Source organism: Carassius auratus, chromosome 1 (genome assembly GCF_003368295.1).
Source record: "Carassius auratus strain Wakin chromosome 1, ASM336829v1, whole genome shotgun sequence".
NCBI lineage: Eukaryota > Metazoa > Chordata > Actinopteri > Cypriniformes > Cyprinidae > Carassius > Carassius auratus.
In genome coordinates, this window is record NC_039243.1 from 1,415,599 (window position 1) to 1,436,566 (window position 20,968).

At 37.0% G+C, this 20,968-nt stretch overlaps 1 protein-coding gene across 6 annotated transcripts in view; it reads left to right on the plus strand.

The window, feature by feature from the left end:
• LOC113111713 (serine/threonine-protein kinase DCLK2-like) overlaps positions 1-20,376 on the plus strand; it is a 50,353-nt gene extending 29,977 nt beyond the window's left edge. For 2 of the 6 annotated variants that reach the window (XM_026276779.1, XM_026276861.1), the window contains exons 9-17: positions 358-415; positions 1,244-1,363; positions 3,360-3,506; positions 3,792-3,925; positions 4,115-4,192; positions 4,362-4,458; positions 12,336-12,422; positions 12,698-12,811; positions 18,301-20,376. In XM_026276779.1, coding sequence (XP_026132564.1) covers positions 358-415; positions 1,244-1,363; positions 3,360-3,506; positions 3,792-3,925; positions 4,115-4,192; positions 4,362-4,458; positions 12,336-12,422; positions 12,698-12,811; positions 18,301-18,597 — 1,132 coding nt within the window. In that variant the 3' untranslated portion in view covers positions 18,598-20,376. Of the gene's footprint in view, positions 1-357; positions 416-1,243; positions 1,364-3,359; positions 3,507-3,791; positions 3,926-4,114; positions 4,193-4,361; positions 4,459-12,335; positions 12,423-12,697; positions 12,812-14,241; positions 14,380-15,889; positions 15,903-18,300 lie in introns of all 6 variants that reach the window. The other 4 variants (XR_003293377.1, XR_003293365.1, XR_003293375.1 and 1 more) reach the window with 4 other exon arrangements.
• Positions 20,377-20,968: the final 592 nt, after the last annotated feature.

A 20,968-nucleotide genomic window follows, 5' to 3' on the forward strand; every position in this document is an offset into this window, starting at 1 on the left:
AAAATGATGAGTTATAATAATTTAAAATGTGTTTGTTTTTGTTGTTGTTTTGTTCTGTCAGAAAAACATAAAATAGCTCTTCGGGGGTTAATAAAAATGTGTTGTATTTTGTTTGTTCTCTCTTCTAAGTTTGTTATTGTCGTGATCTCTGATTAAAATGCATAAATAATACTGTCCACATCTAGATTCAGTTTCCTGTTTGTGTTTTTAGGCTAGAATGTACAAAGGAAGATCTCTTGTGCACAAAAAGGCCATCCAGCTCATAAATTGATACCCGAGGCTCTGAATGCGCTCAAAACAGACCTTCATTAACCTCCGTATAACAAAGTCTTTTTTTCTGTTTCTTTCTTTCAACAGATCCACTGGAAAGGAGTTTGCACTGAAGATCATCGATAAAAACAAATGCAGAGGCAAAGTGAGTTGGCCTTTTTGCGACACCAGCCAATGTAGAGAGTGAATTGAGAAAATACAAGCTATGAATATTCCTTACCAGCCATGAAACTGTATTTTGCATTGTTTTGTTTTTTGATAATACATATATTTTGTCCTTATAACGATGCAATTATTGGTGTTTATGAGTTTTGAGCACTGCCTGTAAGGTTGGGTTATTACAATCCGAATGATTTACATCTTAGTGGTCAGTAAATTGTTTTGTCCATTTAATATGGCTGATTAGATTATATTTTATGTACTTCCATTAATCCAGCATGCTGCAGTTTTTTCAATTCATGGGAGAAAAGCTGACCAACAAACTAGACCCAATTGATCTTAAAGGTGTTCAATAGCATTAAGGGATTTTGTACAGACCAGTCAAGCTCTTCTACACCAAACTCAGTAAATCATTTCTTTATGGATCTCCCTTTATCTACTGAGGTTAGAATGGTAAGGTTCCTCCCCAAACTGTTGAAATAAAGTTGTAATGTCATTGTAAGCTGCTAAATTTTGAGTCCTTTTCACTAGAATAACTGAAATAGCAAGACCCATAATTCAGAAGGGGTGTTCACATTCTTTTGGCCATGTATGAATGATATGTAAACAGCAGTTATATTGGTGGCCAATGTCTCATAATCTAATTTCAGTCTGTGTTTTAACCAAGGAAGTTCATTTCCTGTTTGCCTGGTTTCCTGCAAGAGCAAACCTCAGGAATTCATTCAGATTTATTCCTAGGCAGCTAAAGGAAAATGAATGCTCAGAGTTGCTTTACGGTTGGGAATTTGTTGTGACACATGCTTTGAACACACAGGAGCACCTGATCGAGAGTGAGGTGGCAGTGTTGAGGCGAGTTAAGCATCCTAATATAATCATGCTGATTGAGGAGGTGGATACGCCCACTGAGCTCTGTCTAGTCATGGAGCTTGTGAAGGTACTGTTGCTGTGAAGGTTTGTTAGCCACTTCTTATACAGTCTGATACAGTCTACACATTTCTCAACATTGCACACTCTGCTTCTGAAACTTCTGAACTTTATAATTATACAGGTCCTTCTCAAAAAAATAGCATATTGTGATAAAAGTTCATTATTTTCCATAATGTAATCATAAAAATTAAACTTTCATATATTTTAGATTCATTGCACACCAACTGAAATATTTCAGGTCTTTTATTGTTTTAATACTGGTGATTTTGGCATACAGCTCATGAAAACCCAAAATTAACCTAATCATCTGAATCAACTAATTAACTCTAAACACCTGCAAAAGATTCCTGAGGCTTTTAAAAACTCCCAGCCTGGTTCATTACTCAAAACCGCAATCATGGGTAAGACTGCCGACCTGACTGCTGTCCAGAAGGCCATCATTGACACCCTCAAGCGAGAGGGTAAGACACAGAAATAAATTTCTGAACGAATAGGCTGTTCCCAGAGTGCTGTATCAAGGCACCTCAGTGGGAAGTCTGTGGGAAGGAAAAAGTGTGGCAAAAAACGCTGCACAAAGAGAAGAGGTGACCGGACCCTGAGGAAGATTGTGGAGAACGACCGATTCCAGACCTTGGGGGACCTGCGGAAGCAGTGGACTGAGTCTGGAGTAGAAACATCCAGAGCCACCGTGCAAAGGCGTGTGTAGGAAATGGGCTACAGAGAAGCAGCACTGGACTGTTGCTCAGTGGTCCAAAGTACTTTTTTCGGATGAAAGCAAATTTTGCATGTCTTTCGGAAATCAAGGTGCCAGAGTCTGGAGGAAGACTGGGGAGAAGGAAATGCCAAAATGCCTGAAGTCCAGTGTCAAGTACCCACAGTCAGTGATGGTCTGGGGTGCCATGTCAGCTGCTGATGTTGGTCCACTGTGTTTTATCAAGGGCAGGGTCAATGCAGCTAGTTATCAGGAGATTTTGGAGCACCTCATGCTTCGATCTGCTGAAAAGCTTTATGGAGATGAAGATTTCGTTTTTCAGCACGACCTGCACCTGCTCACAGTGCCAAAACCACTGGTAAATGGTTTACTGACCATGGTATTACTGTGCTCAATTGGCCTGCCAACTCTCCTCACCTGAACCCCATTGAGAATCTGTGGGATATTGTGAAGAGAAAGTTGAGAGACACAAGACCCAAAACTCTGGATGAGCTTAAGGCCGCTATCGAAGCATCCTGGGCCTCCTTAACACCTCAGCAGTGCCACAGGCTGATTGCCTCCATCCCACGTCGCATTGAAGCAGTCATTTCTGCAAAAGGATTCCCGACCAAGTATTGAGTGCATAACTGAACGTAATTATTTGAAGGTTGACTTTTTTGTATTAAAAACACTTTTTCTTTCTTTTTCTTTCTGCTAATTTTTTGAGATAGGAATCTAAAATATAAGAAAGTTTAATTTTTATCATTACATTATGGAAAATAATGAACATTTATCACAATATGCTAATTTTTTTAGAAGGACCTGTATATAATTCTTAGATTTTTTAAATATATTATTTGATATTTATTTAGTTTTTATGTCAGACACTACCATTCAAACTACCATTGGCATATGTAAGATATTTATAATTAATGCTTAACAAAGCTGCATTTAATTGGTTAAAAATACAATAAACAGTATATATCATAGTGTATATTATTATGTAATTTTAATGGAATATAATGTATAATAATGGTAATTCCTGAATATCTATAGTAAAATCTGAATATCTAGCAGCTGTTTTTGTGGAATCTGTGATACAACTGTGAAATATATATTACAAGTTTCCTGTATTGCTGTCAGCAAAATTGCACTTAATGTCCGCTTTCGATATTGATCAAACTCTTATTGATTATTGATCAAATACTCCCATATAAAGACCAAAACATTTGACCTCTGGGTGAAAATGTGTTTTTTTTTTTTTTAAATACAGGGATTTTTTGTTATTTGTATTGCCATCTGTGTGTTTCAGGGTGGAGATCTGTTTGATTCAATCACCTCCTCGACAAAATACACTGAAAGAGATGCAAGTGTCATGGTATTGAACCTGGCGGCAGCTCTCAAATATCTGCACAGAATGTGTATCGTCCATCGAGACATCAAACCTGAGAATCTGCTGGTACGCTCATATATGCAGACAAACATATCCTCAAAAGAGACATTAAATATACAATGTACAGGTATATACACCTATACATTCTCCACAGAGACAATAAATCTGAAAATACTTTAGTTCACACATCTTTAACACATACACAGCAGTACAGACATAAAAATAATAATAAAAAAACAATTTTAAGAAAACAACTTTGCACTTTGTATGTGGAAAATGACTTAAAGTATGTCAAAAAAAAAAAAAAACATAAAAATAATCCTTTCGCCTCTTTCACTATGTGTGTCATAGGTGTGTGAGTACCCTAATGGTATAAAGTCATTAAAGTTGGGTGATTTTGGCTTGGCCACAGTGGTTGAAGGGCCACTTTACACTGTTTGTGGAACACCTACATATGTTGCCCCAGAAATCATAGCAGAGACGGGGTAAGAATCATTGATTGTTTTGTTTTCATATCAGCATTGTTTTTTTTTTTATTATATTTATTTATAAAAATAATTTATTTTTCTAAAGTGATTTTGATATGGAGGCATGCATAGCTGTGATTAATAGCCTTTAAAATACTGGGGGATGAATGTTATTGACTGTCTCTTTCTGTCTGGGCATCTCCGCAGATATGGGCTGAAAGTGGATGTATGGGCTGCTGGTGTAATTACCTACATCCTTCTATGTGGCTTTCCACCTTTCCGCAGGTACTGTCCCACAAGATATTGACTGCGCAGTCCTTCATGTTAATAATCTACAGTGTTTAAAATCTGATATTTAGTCTCAAATTGTTCATATTGCTCATGTTTTGTATGTATTGTTTGTAACATTAAATATATATTTTATTGTCTGTGTGCTTGCCATTTGTTTTTGAAGTGAGAATAACCTCCAGGAGGACCTATTTGATCAGATCCTAGTGGGGCGTTTAGAGTTCCCATCACCCTTTTGGGACAATATCACAGATTCTGCTAAAGTGAGTGGAGACACAGGAATAGTTTGCCTTAAAAGTCATAATTGTTAGAAATGTACTCACCCATGGGCCATCCGAGATGTAGATGAGTTTCATTCTTCGTCAGAATAGCAATAGTAAGATTTAGTAACATTAGTGAGTGAAGTAATGCTAAATTTCTCATAATTTGTTCTGATGAAGAAACAAAATGATCTACATCTTGAATGACATGAGAGTGAGTAAATTTTCAACAAACTTTCATTTTTGGCTGAACTATTCCTTTAGCATGCTTTTAACACACTGTCTCACTTTCACCCATGTTTCTTAACATCCTTCATTCTTAATGCTATATTCGCTGTCATTACTCTGCACCCTACTCTGTTTCATCCTACTCACATCACATCTCATTCACATCCTCCTCCTCTCACATTCACCCTATCCAGCTTTAGAACTGTTTTGCTTTCTGGGTTTCTAACATATTATTTTGCACTGAATGACAGATTTTTTTTTGCTGTGGGCAAATGTGGAAAATCAGTCCTAATATCACATTTATTTATTTATTATTTTTTTTTTTGCATACTCATGTTAATGGTATTTTTATTAGGAAATCAGGCCATTATATTATATTATATTATATTATATTATATTATATTATATTATATTATATTATATTATATTATATTATATTATAGGGATATCAAGATCCGATCATGTGGTTTCAGACTCGATCGGAATCGGACGTTATCTCCAGATCAGGACTCCGATATATATATAATAAAGCTGTGAATATATATATAGACTTAAAGGGGGGGTGAAATGCTATTTCATGCATACTGAGTTTTTTTACACTGTTAAAGAGTTGGATTCCCATGCTAAACATGGACAAAGTTTCAAAAATTAAGTTGTACGTTTGAAGGAGTATTTCTGTTCCAAAAATACTCCGGTTTGTCACAAGTTTCGGAAAGTTTTTTTTCGAGTATGGCTCTGTGTGATGTTAGATGGAGCGGAATTACCTTATATGGGTCCTGAGGGCACGTTTGCCGGAAGAGCGCGCGCTCCCATATAGCAGAGCAGAGAGAGGCTGTGCACAGACAATCACTGATCAGAGCGAGAGCGTCCCGAAATGTCACAAAAAAGGAGAGTGTTTTTGGTTGCCAGGGCAAGACAACCCTGCACAGATTACCAAAGAAAAAATAGCATTAAGGGACCAGTGGATGGAGTTTATTTTTACAGAGCATCAACGGAGTTGTGCAAGTGTTTGTTCCCTGCATTTCTAAAATGCTTGTTTTTCAAACAAAGCCCAGTTTGACGACGGATTTATTTCGTTTCGTATCGTTTATTTCTTAAGGATGATGCAATCCCAACGAAAAAGGGTCACGATTGTGTGTTGGAACCGCAGGCGGTGAGTAAAACTGCTTAAAATATCTCTGCCTCCTTGTTAGTGCGTCCGCCTCCCATCGGAGACCCGGGTTCGAGCCCCGCTCGGAGCGAGTCCTTGCTGCTGCTGCTCTCGTTCAGTTTCAGCCTTCACAGCTGTCACAGCTTCCAAACGCTCTCAACGCAACTGGCGCTAGTGATTCTTTAGCTCCGCCCACACGTCATGCCTCCAGGTGCTCGTGTTTTTCCGGGAAAAATCGGTACAGACTATCTTTCTCTTATGAATATAATAAAACTAAATACTTTTTGGAGTTATGAAGGATGCAGTACTACTCTATAGGTACTCAAGATTAACATGATAATGAAAATGAGCATTTCACCCCCCCTTTAAACTAAAAGAGACAGACTAGTCTGCAAATGATCTGGTTTTTTATTTGGAGCCAGAATAAGGCGAGATGAGAACACGGAGCGCTAAACACTCTCATGCAATGTGCGTTTCATTCATACTCGAAGCCAGAGGGTGCTCTTGCGCAGAAAGTCATATCAGGAAATTCCTAATATCGGCAAAAGCGGCCAGCTATCGCTGTATGAAAACAGTTATTTTCACATAAAAACAGAAACTTTTGGAAACACGAATACATTAATATATGATTACGACAATATATGGTTTTTCAAGTCATCTCCAGCAAGTGATAAAGTATATGAACAATGCAGTGCTGATTGACATAGCATTTATTACAGTATATAAACTATTCTACCGTATTATGTGATAAACAGTGTTTATAGTATATAAACAAATCATTATTAGTTGTTATCATCCAGTAGTTAAAGATTTTTAAGCCAATTAAAAGCTAGAAATTTGAGAAAAATTAAAGTTGCCAATACTACCAGTTAGTTTTGAACAGTAACCTTGTTAATGTTGTTTAATTAAAAAAGTCACCAAGTTTTAATTTATTTGATCCAAAGTACAGCAAAGCAGTAACATTTTGACATATTTTTACTAGCCTATTTAAAATAATAGTTTTCTATTTGAATATATTTCAACATGACGTGAAGGTTTAAAATAACGTTGCTAAGTTATGTAACGAGACGCTGCATCAGAAACGCGTTGGGAATGCATCTGCATGATAACGATCTGAAGCAATATGAAACCAGTTCAGTCGAATGACGAGGCATCATAGGCAGGATGACGTGGTGATAAGGAAGCTTAAAAGCACATGCAGCAGCCATGGTTAGATACATAACCCAGAGATTTTCCCCTTCAGGGAAGTTCTGCTGCATTAGAAACGCTTTAGGAATGAGAATACTCACTCCAACATGGTTACAAATTCCTGCCTAGTGTGGAACACTATACAACTGGGACAAGAGAACAGAGGAGCCATGAGTGGCTCCCATTTCAAGGTTGTAAAACCTGACAAACGTAAGCAGGGTAAACAAACCTGAAGCATTACAAATGTCATGCATTGACACCCCAGAGAGAAAGGCCTTCAAGGCTACCACACTTCTAGTAGAGTGTGGCACTCTGACTCCCAAGTGTGAAAAAAGGTTAGTGGATTTATAATCAAAAATATTGCATCCACAATCCACCGACTTAAGGTCTGCTTGGTTGCCAGGAGACCACTCTTGGGTGGACCAAAGTAAACAAATAACTGGTTTAGACTTCCTCCATAGGGAAGCTCTGTTGACATAAGCATCCAGTGCTCTGACTGGACAAACAAGATTAAGCTTTTCCTGGCCTGAGGCCCTAAAGGAGGACGACAAAAGCCTGCAGCATAAAGGGGCACCTTAGGCACATACCCTAGCCTAGGGTATAAGAATGCCTTATTCATACCAGGTGCAAACTCCAGAAAAGAAAGGGCCACAGAAAGGGCCTGAAGATCATCACCTCTCTTAACGAAAGAGATGATCAGTAGGAAAACAGTATTAACTGTAAGGAACCACTTTGGAACTTCTTCAAGAGGTTCAAAGGGAGGATTACGAAGAGCTTCTAGGACCACGGCCAAATCCCAGGACAGCACTCTAGAACGTGAAGCAGGCCTCAGCATCAAGGTGTCATTGTGGAAATGTGTAAGCAACAGGTTTCTCCCCAATGACTGACCACCCAGGGGGCGTTGTAAGCAGCTATGGCTGCCACATATGCCTTCAGGGTGAAGGGGGTTAACCCTGTGGAAAACAGTTCTTGCAGGAACTCCAGCAATAAACCCACCTGGGAGTTGACTGGCCCGGCCAGAATAGGGCTACTAGCAGCGGACAAACACCATCCCAGTGCATTCTGGGGGCACTGTATAATAAGGCCTGCCCTCAGAAGTCCAGCACAACAAGTGTCAGGACTTCTTGGCCGAAGCCTTCTAGGCAAGAATAATGGTTCTCAGAACAGTCTTCTTTCTCAAAGACTTAGACCGGGAGCACCACTCTGGTTCTGGCTGTTTTGCGGGGTTCTGATCCCTGAGAGAGACCACTGGATCTGGTGGGTGAGGGCGAAGAAAGGGACAAGCTTGCTCTAACCTCTCCTCCAGATCCATTTGTGATCCCCACAATCATAGCCACCACTTTGCCTCAGCAGAAGCAGGACCCGAGCCGTGCATAATGCTTGCCAGGGCACCCTCCTCAAAGAGTGCCCGGTGGAAGCAGAGTGTACACAGTGAGAGCTTCAGTTAAGAGCTTGAGACCTGTCTGAGCGTGCTCCACTCCCAGACGAGCAACGCAAAGATTGCTATGTCATCCCATCTATGACATCTTGCCATTCCATTGGACTGATTTCCAGAGGTGTCAAGTAACGAAGTACAAATACTTCGTTACTGTACTTAAGTAGAAATTTGGGGTATCTATACTTTACTTGAGTAATTATTTTTCAGCCGACTTTTTACTTCTACTCCTTACATTTTCAGGCAAGTATCTGTACTTTCTACTCCTTACATTTTTAAAAATAGCTTCTTTACTGCTATTTCATTTCGGCTTGTTTTCATTCGGCTTGTCATCATTAAAAAAAAAAAAAAAAAACTATCCAGATATATCGCGCCATCCGGATGCAGTGAATTTAATTGTGGTTGGATGAGAAGTATAAACATATACCATTCCGACACCCTATTGGTTTGTACGCGATCCATCGCACCTGCACGTGACACAAATCACATCACACTCCAGCAAGGACATAGCCAGTTTTGGGTTCGTTTATCAAAAAATATATATTTCTTAAAAGTAGGGTTGTGTATGGAACCAGTATCCGATCGCCTCAGAGTCAGTCCCCTTAAATTTCACATGAAACCAGCGTCAGACCGGTCTCCTCCCGTCTTTCAGCGCGCTCTTCAATCCGCAGAGGCCCAGGCCGCGAACGGAGCAGCGCATGCGCACTTAAACAAACAGAGGACACAAGGTATGTGTTTAATAAACTATCAGTCGGTTTCTCATCTGTAAAGTTTTCGCTCATCACACCACAGCCGTTTCCTCCAGCGAAAATCTAGCCATTAATACATATGAACGAACACATACTTTAATTACACTTATTTAAATATACTTAATTTAATCATACGTACTTTATACATACACTACTGTGCAAAAGTCTTAGACACGTTAGTATTTTCACTTAAAAGAGTGGCGTTCGGAGAGTTATTTATATATTTTGCTGTAGTGTGTCAGTATAAAATATCAGTTTACATTTCCAAACATTCATTTGGCCATTGTCAGACTGGTTGTGCATTCAAAACCGCACTAGATTATTATTAAAATTAATGGCAAACTGATATTTCCCACTGACAAACTACAGCAAAAGATATAAATAACTGGCTTAAAACCCTTTTTGGGGTGAAAATACTAATTTTTCCATTAGACTTTTGCACAGTACTGTATTTTAAAAACGACATTGTTGCTACTTTATAAAGAATGAGCATACGGTAATTCACAGGACTGATTTAAGACAGTGACAGACAGCACTCATCTTAACTAAATATCAGAGATATGACAGAGATACAGTAGAAACATTATGTGTGGTTTTGTATTAAATAATGACCCAGATTGTGAAATACATTTATTAGCCTTAGATTAAGGGAAGCACAACTTGGGAAATGAGAGCATCCAAGCTGAAAGCTATGGATTTATTTTAAATATTTGTAATGTCCTTTAAAGTTATCCATAGTTTTTTTTGTGGTTCTTTTTTTTTTAAGTATCGGTTCAGGCACCGTTTAGGAGTACCGTTTTAAAAGTATCGAAAAGGCACTGGACCCTACTTAAAAGTTATTATTTCTCACTGGCTCATTTACCAAATGAGTGCTTTTTCTTCGTCCTCCACAAATTAAGCTACTGTAGGTAGTTCGGTAGCGAGACGTTTTAATAAATTAGCGTTTTCGATTGACGATGCGATTGACAATGTTGTGATATGCTTTACCAACTTTGTAACTCGTTACCCCCCAAATACTGGACATAGCAGACGTATGTACCGAATACAAGAAGCTATCAATCAAGAAGGTATCAGGATTATGACTTATTTTTCAGTTTTAGTTTTTGATTAATCACTTGGATTAATCATTCATTTTAACAGCACTATAATGTTTATTGTAAATAGACAACCATACAAGAGTAATTGTTACTAAGCCTGCACCAATGTTCTTGTCCATTGCCCTCGCAGATTCCTGCAGCTAAGCTTGGATGTACATTTACATTCCATTAAAGGTTATTAATGACATGCCTCTAAATTTTGACTTTTTGCATCATAACAATACTTATTGGCAACTAGTCATCATATCTCTAGTCCTTTAATGTATTTGCATTGTACTAAAGTGCGTTCATTTTAAATGGGCATATATGCGGCTGATGAAGAACTGAAGGTCGAAACATTGCTTGATTATTCCTCTGGAGCAGTAGTTTTCAGTGTTCAGACTTCACTTCTTTATTTGTCTATATCATTCAGTTGTCTTGCACCTGTGTCCGAATTGGATGTTTGGGATGTGCACACCATTTTTGTATTTTCATATATGCGGCTGAAACAGGAAGCCTAGTGCATCCCAAATTTTTCAACATGAACATTTTAATATAACATTATAGTCATTATGGCCTATGGCCTTTAGAAAAAGGATTTTTTGAGGAGGTGGGGTAGTGTACAATAGGCCCCTGTGGTGCGGCCTAAGCTTTTGTTCTTAATGGCATTTTTTTCCCCTTACATTACTTTTACTTTTATACTTTAAGTATTTTTTTAAACCAGTACTTTTACACTTTTACTTGAGTAAAAAGCTTGAGTTGATACTTCAACTTCTACAAAAGTCTTTTTAAACCCTAGTATCTATACTTCTACTTGAGTAATGAATGCCAGTACTTTTGACACCACTGCTGATTTCACACATGTGCAGAGCACGTCATGCAGAGACATGCGTCACACATTTCTGATGCAGCACAACCCTTACCAAAAAGTAGTATACTTTAAGTTTATTTTATTAAGTACACTTAGGTAAAGTTCAAGTATATTTTTAAGTATAATTCAGGTAGCAAGTTTACAAATATCAGTGTTCTAGTAGTATACTTGTAAGTGTTCTTTCAATACTCTTAGCAAACTTTGAGTAAACAACTATTTTACTTCTATATCTGTAGTTTGTACTGCAGTTATTCTAAAAGTGAACATACAGTATGCATACTGATAGTTTACTAATTAAATTTGTACACTTTGAAGTATATTCTCAGTAAACTACTAGTTTAGTAGTTTTATACTGCAAGTATACTCATAAATTTTCTTTAAGTGAACTTTACATCATACTTTATGTATACTGCTATGCCCTTATTTAGGTTTTCGTTTGCATATATTTTTTTATATGCATATCTGAACATACAAAACATCCAAAGAAAGAACAGGTATCTGCCTGTAAACAAAAACATTTTATTCTAGCTTCATACATTTCTTTTTCAAACACTTTACTGTGGGTAATTTCATTAAAAAGAAATATAAAGAAATAACATTTTGAACAAAATGCTGAAAAAATACTAGGAATTGGGTTCAGAACAATAATCAAAAGGTAGATGGAGTCGATCTACACCCCAAAGCTTGACTGTAATTATTACCTCTTCACCGGTCGACATGTTATTCCATAGCATTACAGTTATGATGCTGTTTCATGTCAGATGATTGTGTTACATGTGCTAGTATCTGTTGTTTCTTTTTCTTCTTCACTTGTGTTTTTTTTTGGAAATTCTGTACAGAAGATGTGTACTAACGCCCTATACCATAAAACAATGAAAACACAGTTTCTAAATCTATTTAGACTTTTTGGAAGTAAAAGTCAAATATACTTAAATGTCATTTTAAGTATATTTCTGAGAAGCAAATAAAAAGTAAACTAAACGCATACTTTCCTATTTTTTTTGTTTAAAAGAAGTATACTAATAGCACACTTGAATAAACTTATTTTTCATAAGGGAAGTCTCTGAAGGGGAACTATTTGTTTTCTGTCTTGTGTACCTTTTCTGTTTTTTTTTTTGATAAAATGAAGTACATTTTCTTGAAATCTGTTTATTGAAAATATGATAATGGTGTGTTCGCACAGGAGTTGATTGGTCACATGCTGCAGGTGAATGTGGAAGCAAGATACACAGCAGAGGATGTTCTGTCTCACCCCTGGGTCACGCTAAATGTGTGTAAAAAGGTTTAGTGCTGTGTGAATGTGTGTGTTTTTTTGTCAAGTTAGATATTGCATGTGCTACATTACAGTATCAGATTTCTATTTATAATATATAATATGACAAAATGTTGCATGATTGGCCACTTACATACTCATAAAACATAATTTGTGTCATTTGACCTGTATTAGAAGTGGTTTTGATTTATTTAGTCTGAATGTTTTGGTGAACACAGTTATATTGCTTGCCATTAGATTGGCCTATCCTAATATACTTCAATAACCAACAGGAGGATGCTGCAATGGAAAACAATATGAAGATGGAGGTGGCAGGTAAACTCAAAAAGCACTTTAACGCTGTGCAGAAACGGAGCAACATTTCCCCTGGAGTCTCTGTTATTGTGGTGAGCACACACACTCACACATGAGAAACAGTCTGCACATCATAACTGCAGCTGCTGTCGTCTGTTAATATGCTTTGCTTAAAAAATAACCAATGTCATCCTCTCAACCCCTGATGATTAGTACTTGGATTACACATCATTCCGAAGCATAGCCGTCACTGAAATTACAGCCACTCTGGACACCAGCATCAAATCAATCAGTTTGTCTCCCTCAGCACTCATGACTTACATAACTGCTAAATCTCAGGAAATATTAGAGATTATTGTATTGTAAGCGAGCAAAGAACAAAATATGCCAGAGCTATAAAATAGGACATGACTGTAGAAAACAGCACATCAGGTGCAAGAAAACAAATCATGCTTAATTTCTCCATAGAAATTGATGAAGTGATAATGCATAAACCTGTCAACACATGCCACAAGTAACATGATTTCAAGTTTTGAAAAGCTTTTTAAATATGTTCCAATGCCAAACTGATGGTTAGAATCTACCCTACTACCCATAAATCCTTGAGAGCCAACCAAAAGACCTTTATATTTGAATACATTTGAATGTGCTGTTTTTATGCTTATATTCAGTGACTATTTGATTTTCTATTTTACCTTTTTTTTTCAAATACATAATGCATTATGCAGTATGTTTTTAATGTTTTTTAAGTATTTTACTCTCACCATTTACTTTATCAAACATATAGTAAACACAGTAATATTGCAAAATATTATTACTATTTAAAATGAGTGCTTTCTATTTGAATATAGTTTCAAATGTAATTTATTCCTGTGATGCAAAGCTGAATTTTCAGCAGCTATTACGACAATTTTCAGTATCATATCATCCTTCATAAATCATTCTGATATGCTGATTTGATGCTCAAAAAATAAAAATAAAATAAATTGTGTTAAATACAGTATGTGAAAAAAGTGTTGCTCTCTATAGTGTCTGAAAATTGCTTGAAAAGGTCTCATTATAATCATTTTATTGCTTGACAGAATGTACTTTATGAGCTCAGAGGGAGACATGGGTGAAGCATTTTCAGCCATGTCCACCCCCATGTCTTATTAAATTCCCATCCCATAAACCCCTCACTACCAGCCTTGTCTTAGTTCTTCTCACTATCATTAAGGTGCTTGTCTCTGTAAATGCGTTGTTTTCAGTGTTGTCACTGGTTTTCACCTTGTCTACATTGTCACGATCAAGCATACTACCGATCATTCATTGTTTGTACTTGACCCCATCATGCAGAAAGGAAATTTCATTTTTGATATTTGAAACGAAGTCCTCAGTATACATTAAAATAGCTGCTATGCGGTATATTGAATATTCATGACATATTTGCATTGACTCTGCTGGAGATAAATTATATCAGTGAACATTCTGATGATACTAATATAAGCATTGCATAGGACACATTTGTTCTTGGCATTTTCAGCAGCAGCAGCAAGGACTCTGGCTTGAATAGGCATTGATGTGAATCTCATTTGACAGTTTGAACTGTAAAGGCAGGGCTGTACTACACCCCTTCCTTGCTCTCCCGAGACCCGAAGTGATGTCTACCACTGGATATTGGGTATTTGACTCCAAACCTAAACCTCTTTTTAATGAGCTTGAGTTCTTTGACTACACTAAAATCTAGCAGCCGACTGCCTCTTATTCACTCTCACTGGGTTTTTCAGCATTTGCTAGTCCTGCATCTAACTCTAGACAACAATTATATCATACCTCATGTCCCAACCATAATCTTTTTGTCTTTCCATCTTATCATACGACTCCATGTTCATGGTGGCTCTCTAAATTAATTTATTGTGGTGATATTCTGCTTTGTTGCATTCTTGCTGTATATCGCTTTCTTTCTGGGCTTTAGCTGGAAGGTTTGTATTAGCGTGCATGCAATACTGACTGCTTGTAATATTAACACTCCAATTCAATGGGTTCTCTCTCTCTCTGTTGCCTAATCCAGACATAGTCTATTTCATGGCTGCTGCCAACGTCCCAAAAATGAGCCTCACTCTTAGGACCTTGACCACTGCCATCAAAATTTTAAAGACGGTGTTTTTGTAATATGAAAATCTGCCATCTTCTTGCAGTATTGTAATTAATAATTTAAATGAATAAATCTAATGACCAGGGGAGAGAGATGCTCAATTATGCACAAAAAAATTGCCTTGGATGAAATTTTGTACTGAAAGTTTTAATTGTTATTTAGATATTTGAGATCAAATCGGGATTACATTTTTCCCCTTTTAATTGAATATGCATTTTCTTTTGTTTGAAAGCTAGTATATCTATATTTATTAATAGGGTCCTGGCACATTCTATTTGTTTTGTCAGCTTTCTTTTCAATAACTGGTTTTGTCTACAGCTGAGGAACGTACCAAAGAAACCAGAACACAATTGAAGCGAATAGCTCACCCCAAAATGAAGCTTTTTCCAATTACTCACCCTCAAGTCATTCCAAATATACTGAAAGATATATATAGATTTATAGATATAGATTTTTTTTTTTTTTTTTGAGAACTGTCACACTGGAACCATGGTCTATATGACTAATTTGCTATATTACATGTGTTCTGAAATGATAGCTTTGTAATGACCAGACTAAAGTTGATGCACTGATAATCAGCTCTCAAATAAATATGCTTCCTATGGCATGCATTTGATGTCAGTAATAACAAGTGTCTTGTAAGCACACGTCATTATATTAAACTTGCATCAGTAATCAAATGGCTTCAGAAGAGTGGTATGGACTTCCGTGCTTTTAAATTGCTTTTTGTTCATTTTAAAACTTGACAGCTTGTTTGGATAAGAAAAACAGCATTGTGTGTGTTTGGAAGCATATGAAGGAGAATAATGTCAGAAAGTTAATTTCTGAGTGAACTGCCCCTTCAAATGGCTATATTTTTGCTTCAGTCAAGCAAGCTGATTGATTCTGAAGTATTCCTTGTGAGATGTCCCTCAGCTGAAGTATTAGACGTTATGTCAGCATTGTGTATGAATTTGTGCTGTATGTGCTCAGTTAGTAAGACTAGTCTCTGTCCTCTGCTTCTGCTCTCCCCATGGCATTGCTATCCTTTGACTAGCTCCAAGGCAATGGTATGTACTAACACTAACTGCTATGCTCCTCCCTCGCCGCCTCTGTCACCTCACACATACACTTTTATACTGGGTGAAAGTGACAATAACATCACTGAAGGTGATTATTCTCCTCTACATGACATGGGAATTTGACAGCTTAGAGAATTCTTGACTCACTTTAATCCCGTCATGAACCTCAGTCTTGTTTTTCACTCTCTGCCATTTATTTAAAAAAAGAATAATAATAACTGCGGTGGTCTTCTCCCACCTGTGATGTGATAGTATTGACTTTTCAGTGAAACCAGGTCATGTATATTGTCTTCTGTATCTTAGTTTGAATGTGTTCCATATAAAAAATGGGGAAACACAGAACAGCTTGCTTTATTAATTAAAGTGATATGCAAAAGTGAAAATTCTACCATCATTTACTCACTCAAATGTTGTTCCTGTGACTTTCTTGATTCTGCAGAGCACAAAAGTTGTTTTGGTGGCATTATTTAGTTACAGTGTCAAACTAGAGGCAGAATGTTTAATTTTTAGATATAATAACTACTTATATCTATGGTGTCACCACTATTTCTGCCCAACTAAATATATATATATATATATATATATATATATATATATATATATATATATATATATATATATATTTTTTTTTTTTTTTTAAACAAAAAACAAAAAACATAAAAAAAAACTACAAATATACAATTTTTTTTCAAAGTGTAAAACGCAAATGAAAAATGACCCTTTAAAGAGCCACACAGATGGGAAATCAAAAATTACCTGTATTACAGTGTATGATGTAGCTGTCCATCAGTGTAAACAATGTGCAAAGTAATTAAACCAAAAAGTACACGATTTATAAATTTATTGGCTTCTAAAGTAAGGAGTCGACTCTGAATCGCTGAAACGAGTCGTTATAGATTTCAAATCTTTTGCCCATCTCTATGTACGTCACTAGGAGCACTTTGCATAATAATCTCCGCCTACTGTGTTGGGAGAAACAAAACTCTGAACACCCCCCCCCCCCCAAACACACACACACAGACGCTCTGGTTGGTGAGAGAGCATCATGTCGAGGAGACGGTGTGTTTTTAATTGTAAAGGCAAGTTTGTTTTATTTTCATTGCCAAAGAATGAAAATCAGAAGAACCAATGGCTAAAATTAATTTTTACCACAATACCAGAGCAGTACAACAAATCCCTTTTGTTGTGTTCACAACATTTCACTGATGACTGCTTTTCTAATCTCGGTGAGTACAAGGCGGGATTTCAAAGCGTTTGGCCATAAAAGAGGGTTCATTACCAACTTTATTTAGACCAACGAGCATCTCCGAATCACAACGCGAAGTATGATTATGAAGTTATGTGTTTGTTTTCTCCCGAGCGTCTTATATCAGTATGTGTGCTGTCTGCAGCCTGTCTGCGCTGATCTTCATTTACAAACACGTCATTAAAATGAAGTGTAGCTCCGTGAATACTCAACGAAGAGACATGAGAGAGATATCTATAGAAAGGTTGACATGTCTACTTTAAAATTAAACAAGTGCTGCTAACAGATATTCTGTGATAAAGTAATCCATGTGAAAATAACGCGATGTCCGTTTTTCAAATCTCCCTTCATTACATCTAATGTGACCACACCCCCGCGCTGAATGCGCTATTCAGATTCAAACTGAAGCGTGCGGCTTGAATACACCCACACAGAAGAAAAAGCAGCGAGACTGTTCAAGTTTTTTTATTTTACTGTTTACTTCGCGATGAGAAGAATACGACATAATTCACCCCAAACAGATGCTAACGCATTGTTTACCGTGAAGTTGTGTGCGGAACAACCAATCAAAACTATGTCAGTTGACCAATCAGAACACAGTATGCAACCGAAAGGTGGGGTTTAAGCAGCTTTGCGCAAACCTTTTGGGGATCTCTGAGAATTGAGATAATTTTAAAATGATATTTTGACAAAATGACAATGTTTTTTAACCTTGGATGGATTTAAACCTAATGTACAGGACTTATAAACAGTGATAGGAAGCTTAGAATTTTCATCTTACTGGCTCTTTAAAGCAAAGGTCACAGTAAGTTTTGACCTGCAACAGTCATGACATCATTTTCTTTTTAAAAAACATAATTAATAAACATAATTTACCTTGTCTTGTGGACCAACATATTTTTCGTGTTCCACAGAAGAAATTCAGTCATAACATTTTGAAACAAGATGAATAAATGATGACAGAATTTTTATTTTGGTGCACTGTCTCTTTAAGATTGAAATGATCTCTATCTCTTCCTCCCAGATCATAACTTCATCTCACTTACTCTTTCCCTACTGAATTGTTTTCAGTTTCCTTTTCATTTTTAGGTGGGTGCACATTATTCATGTGAACATTAACATATTGTTACTCTCCTGTAGAACACAGCTCTAGATAAGGAAACCATCCAGCTTTCTCGCCGGCGTCAGGACCGCAGCCTCCCTCCTCCAGGAAAGAGCCCCTCCTCCACCCACCCAGAGAGACGACGCTCCCATAGGGGACGCTCATCTGTCCAATCAGAGGACTCTAGGAGTGCTGCTCCCATTGAGCCTTTAGCCTCAACAACCCCCAATGCACCATCAGCACCTCTGCCCTCCCCTCACTCTGCCCAACCTCCCCACTTCCCAGAATGCAGTGCTGAGGCTGAGGTCAGCAAGGGCCTGCAGCTGAAAGAATAATACTACTTAGGGAAACAACATGGAGACAGTTTCAAATATAAATCCATAAATACATATACAGTATAGCAATTCTGCGAATCTTTGAAACTTAATATTAACTAAAAGACCAGAATACACTACATGATGTTTGCCCCGATTTGTATAATCTGTACGAGTACATTGTTCAAAGTAAGAGCCAGTCTGCAGATTTCACAAGCCAACTTGTGTATTATAAGCAGCACAGACTTCAATTTCTTTAGTTACAGATTATCATTCCACCAGTTAAGAGAATATCAAACTTGTTGATATTTGAGATGATAATATAACACATAAATTGACATTTGTGTGTCTCGAGGTGAGTTTGTTCTGAGTGAGTTTCTTGCGTTTGGAAAGGCTTGAAAGCAGGGTTGCCAGGTACCCCAAATATCAAAACTCAAAATATGCCTAAAATATTTTTTTTTTACAGTTCTGCGATATACACAATTCCAACTTGAAAGTCACCATGTAGTAGTAATTATAAACAGTATGTTTCATATAGGAGCTCAAATGTTCCCCTTCCACAGAAAACTTAACATCCAGCACAGTTTATAAAGTATTTCGATATACAGTAGCATTTCAGTTCATTGTAAGAAGATATTTTGAAGAATGTGGGTAGCTAAGAGACTCTGGTCCCCACACACTTCCATAGTATTTTTTTTTTTTATTATTATTCTATGGAAGTCAGGTCAGTGTGGATCAGCAACTGTTTTGTTACCCACATTATTCAAAATATCTTCTTTTGTGTTCAACAGAAGAAGGACATTCACCTGTTCTGTTTTTAAAAGTAATTAAGTGTAAACCAGCCTTTAACATAGCTACATTGAGAACTGTCTGTATAGTGGTTGTCTGCTTGTCTCCCTGCTTTCCTCTTCTTCCAGTTTGGCTTCCGATTCCAGCTCCCAGAGTCAGTTTGAAAACGTAATGTGTGATTGGTTGTATAGGCACTTTGGATATGAAAGATCCGTTCTGCTTTTGTATTTACTGACGTGAAAAGCTCATGTCCCGATTATGAATAGCTAAACACTTTTTAGGGTGGATGTAAGTATGCGACTGGAAAAAGATTTGAATCTGGCAAAAAGAAGAAAAAAAACTTGTCCTGCTGAAACTTGAAAGTACAGTATCTGTATGTTTGAAAGTAGACTGCTTGACTTTTTGACTCTGCTGCAGAAACACAAGAAAGCTATTTGCATTTGTTGGTGTGTGTTTTCTTAAGAGGGTGTGCCTATAACACTGCTGTATTCTGGGGTCGTTTTGCAGTAATTTAGAGTTGCCTTTATATGAGCCAGTAAAGCAGGAAATCTGTAGGGAGCAAAGCCAGAGTTTTGTTCTTCTGCTAATTTATTTGTACAGATTAGACCAAATGTGATTTTGTATTTTAGAATTGTTTGACATTTTCGATCCATTAAGTGCATGATATTTTGATTTCTCTGTTGCAAATCGAATCTGTTTTGCAATCTAAAGTCTTGGGTTTGTCATCTGTTGTTCCATGTACTAGGATACTTCTGTACTTGTTATCTCTTTGCTCACCATGGCACTGATTTCTTGAAACTGTCGGGCTGCAGGGAGTGATTGAGGGTGTTAATAAACGTATATGATGCTCTCCTTTTTTTTTTTTTTTTTGACGTGCTTTGGAGGTTTTGAGAAATATGGCAATAATCAGTATCATCTCTGGAAAGCTAGATTTCATAGATGCCATTTTCTGTTAGTGTTCTTTATCATCACATACTCAAAGTAATGCAATAAAATTACCCTGCTGTTGTTTGCTTGTTTCGTCTTTATTATGATATATGGCCACGGAATAACCTTCTACAAAGCAACCAAATGGTTATATTTTTTTCTGTCTAGCGATAAAACGGACGCAATGCAATGCTGACATCTGTTGGGTGAAGGACGATACTACATCAAATTAAGAGAATAAAAGTTTCAAACTGCCACAATTTATATAATTATTATCATGTGTGGTCTTCACTAGTTATGGTCTTACATTTTTACATTTGTATACCTTTTTTTTCAGTCTAAATATTTCACATTGACTAAGATTTAGGCCAGGGGTCTCCAAACTCTGTCCTGGTAGTGCACTGCTCTATCAAGCACAAGGTCGGGGGTTCGATTCCCCGGGAAAACGTGGTAGGTAAAATTTGATAGCCTGAATGAACTGTAAGTCGCTTTGGATAAAAGCGTCTGTTTAATGCATACATTTATTTATTTAAATAGCAGCTTTAAGCTGTAAAGCATTAATTTATAGCAGAATAAGTTATGTGTCCGGATATTATGAAAAGGCCAAACGTTGTTAATATTAACCACAAAAAGTTTCACATTTTTTATTTCATTTATATTTAATTGAATAGCACTA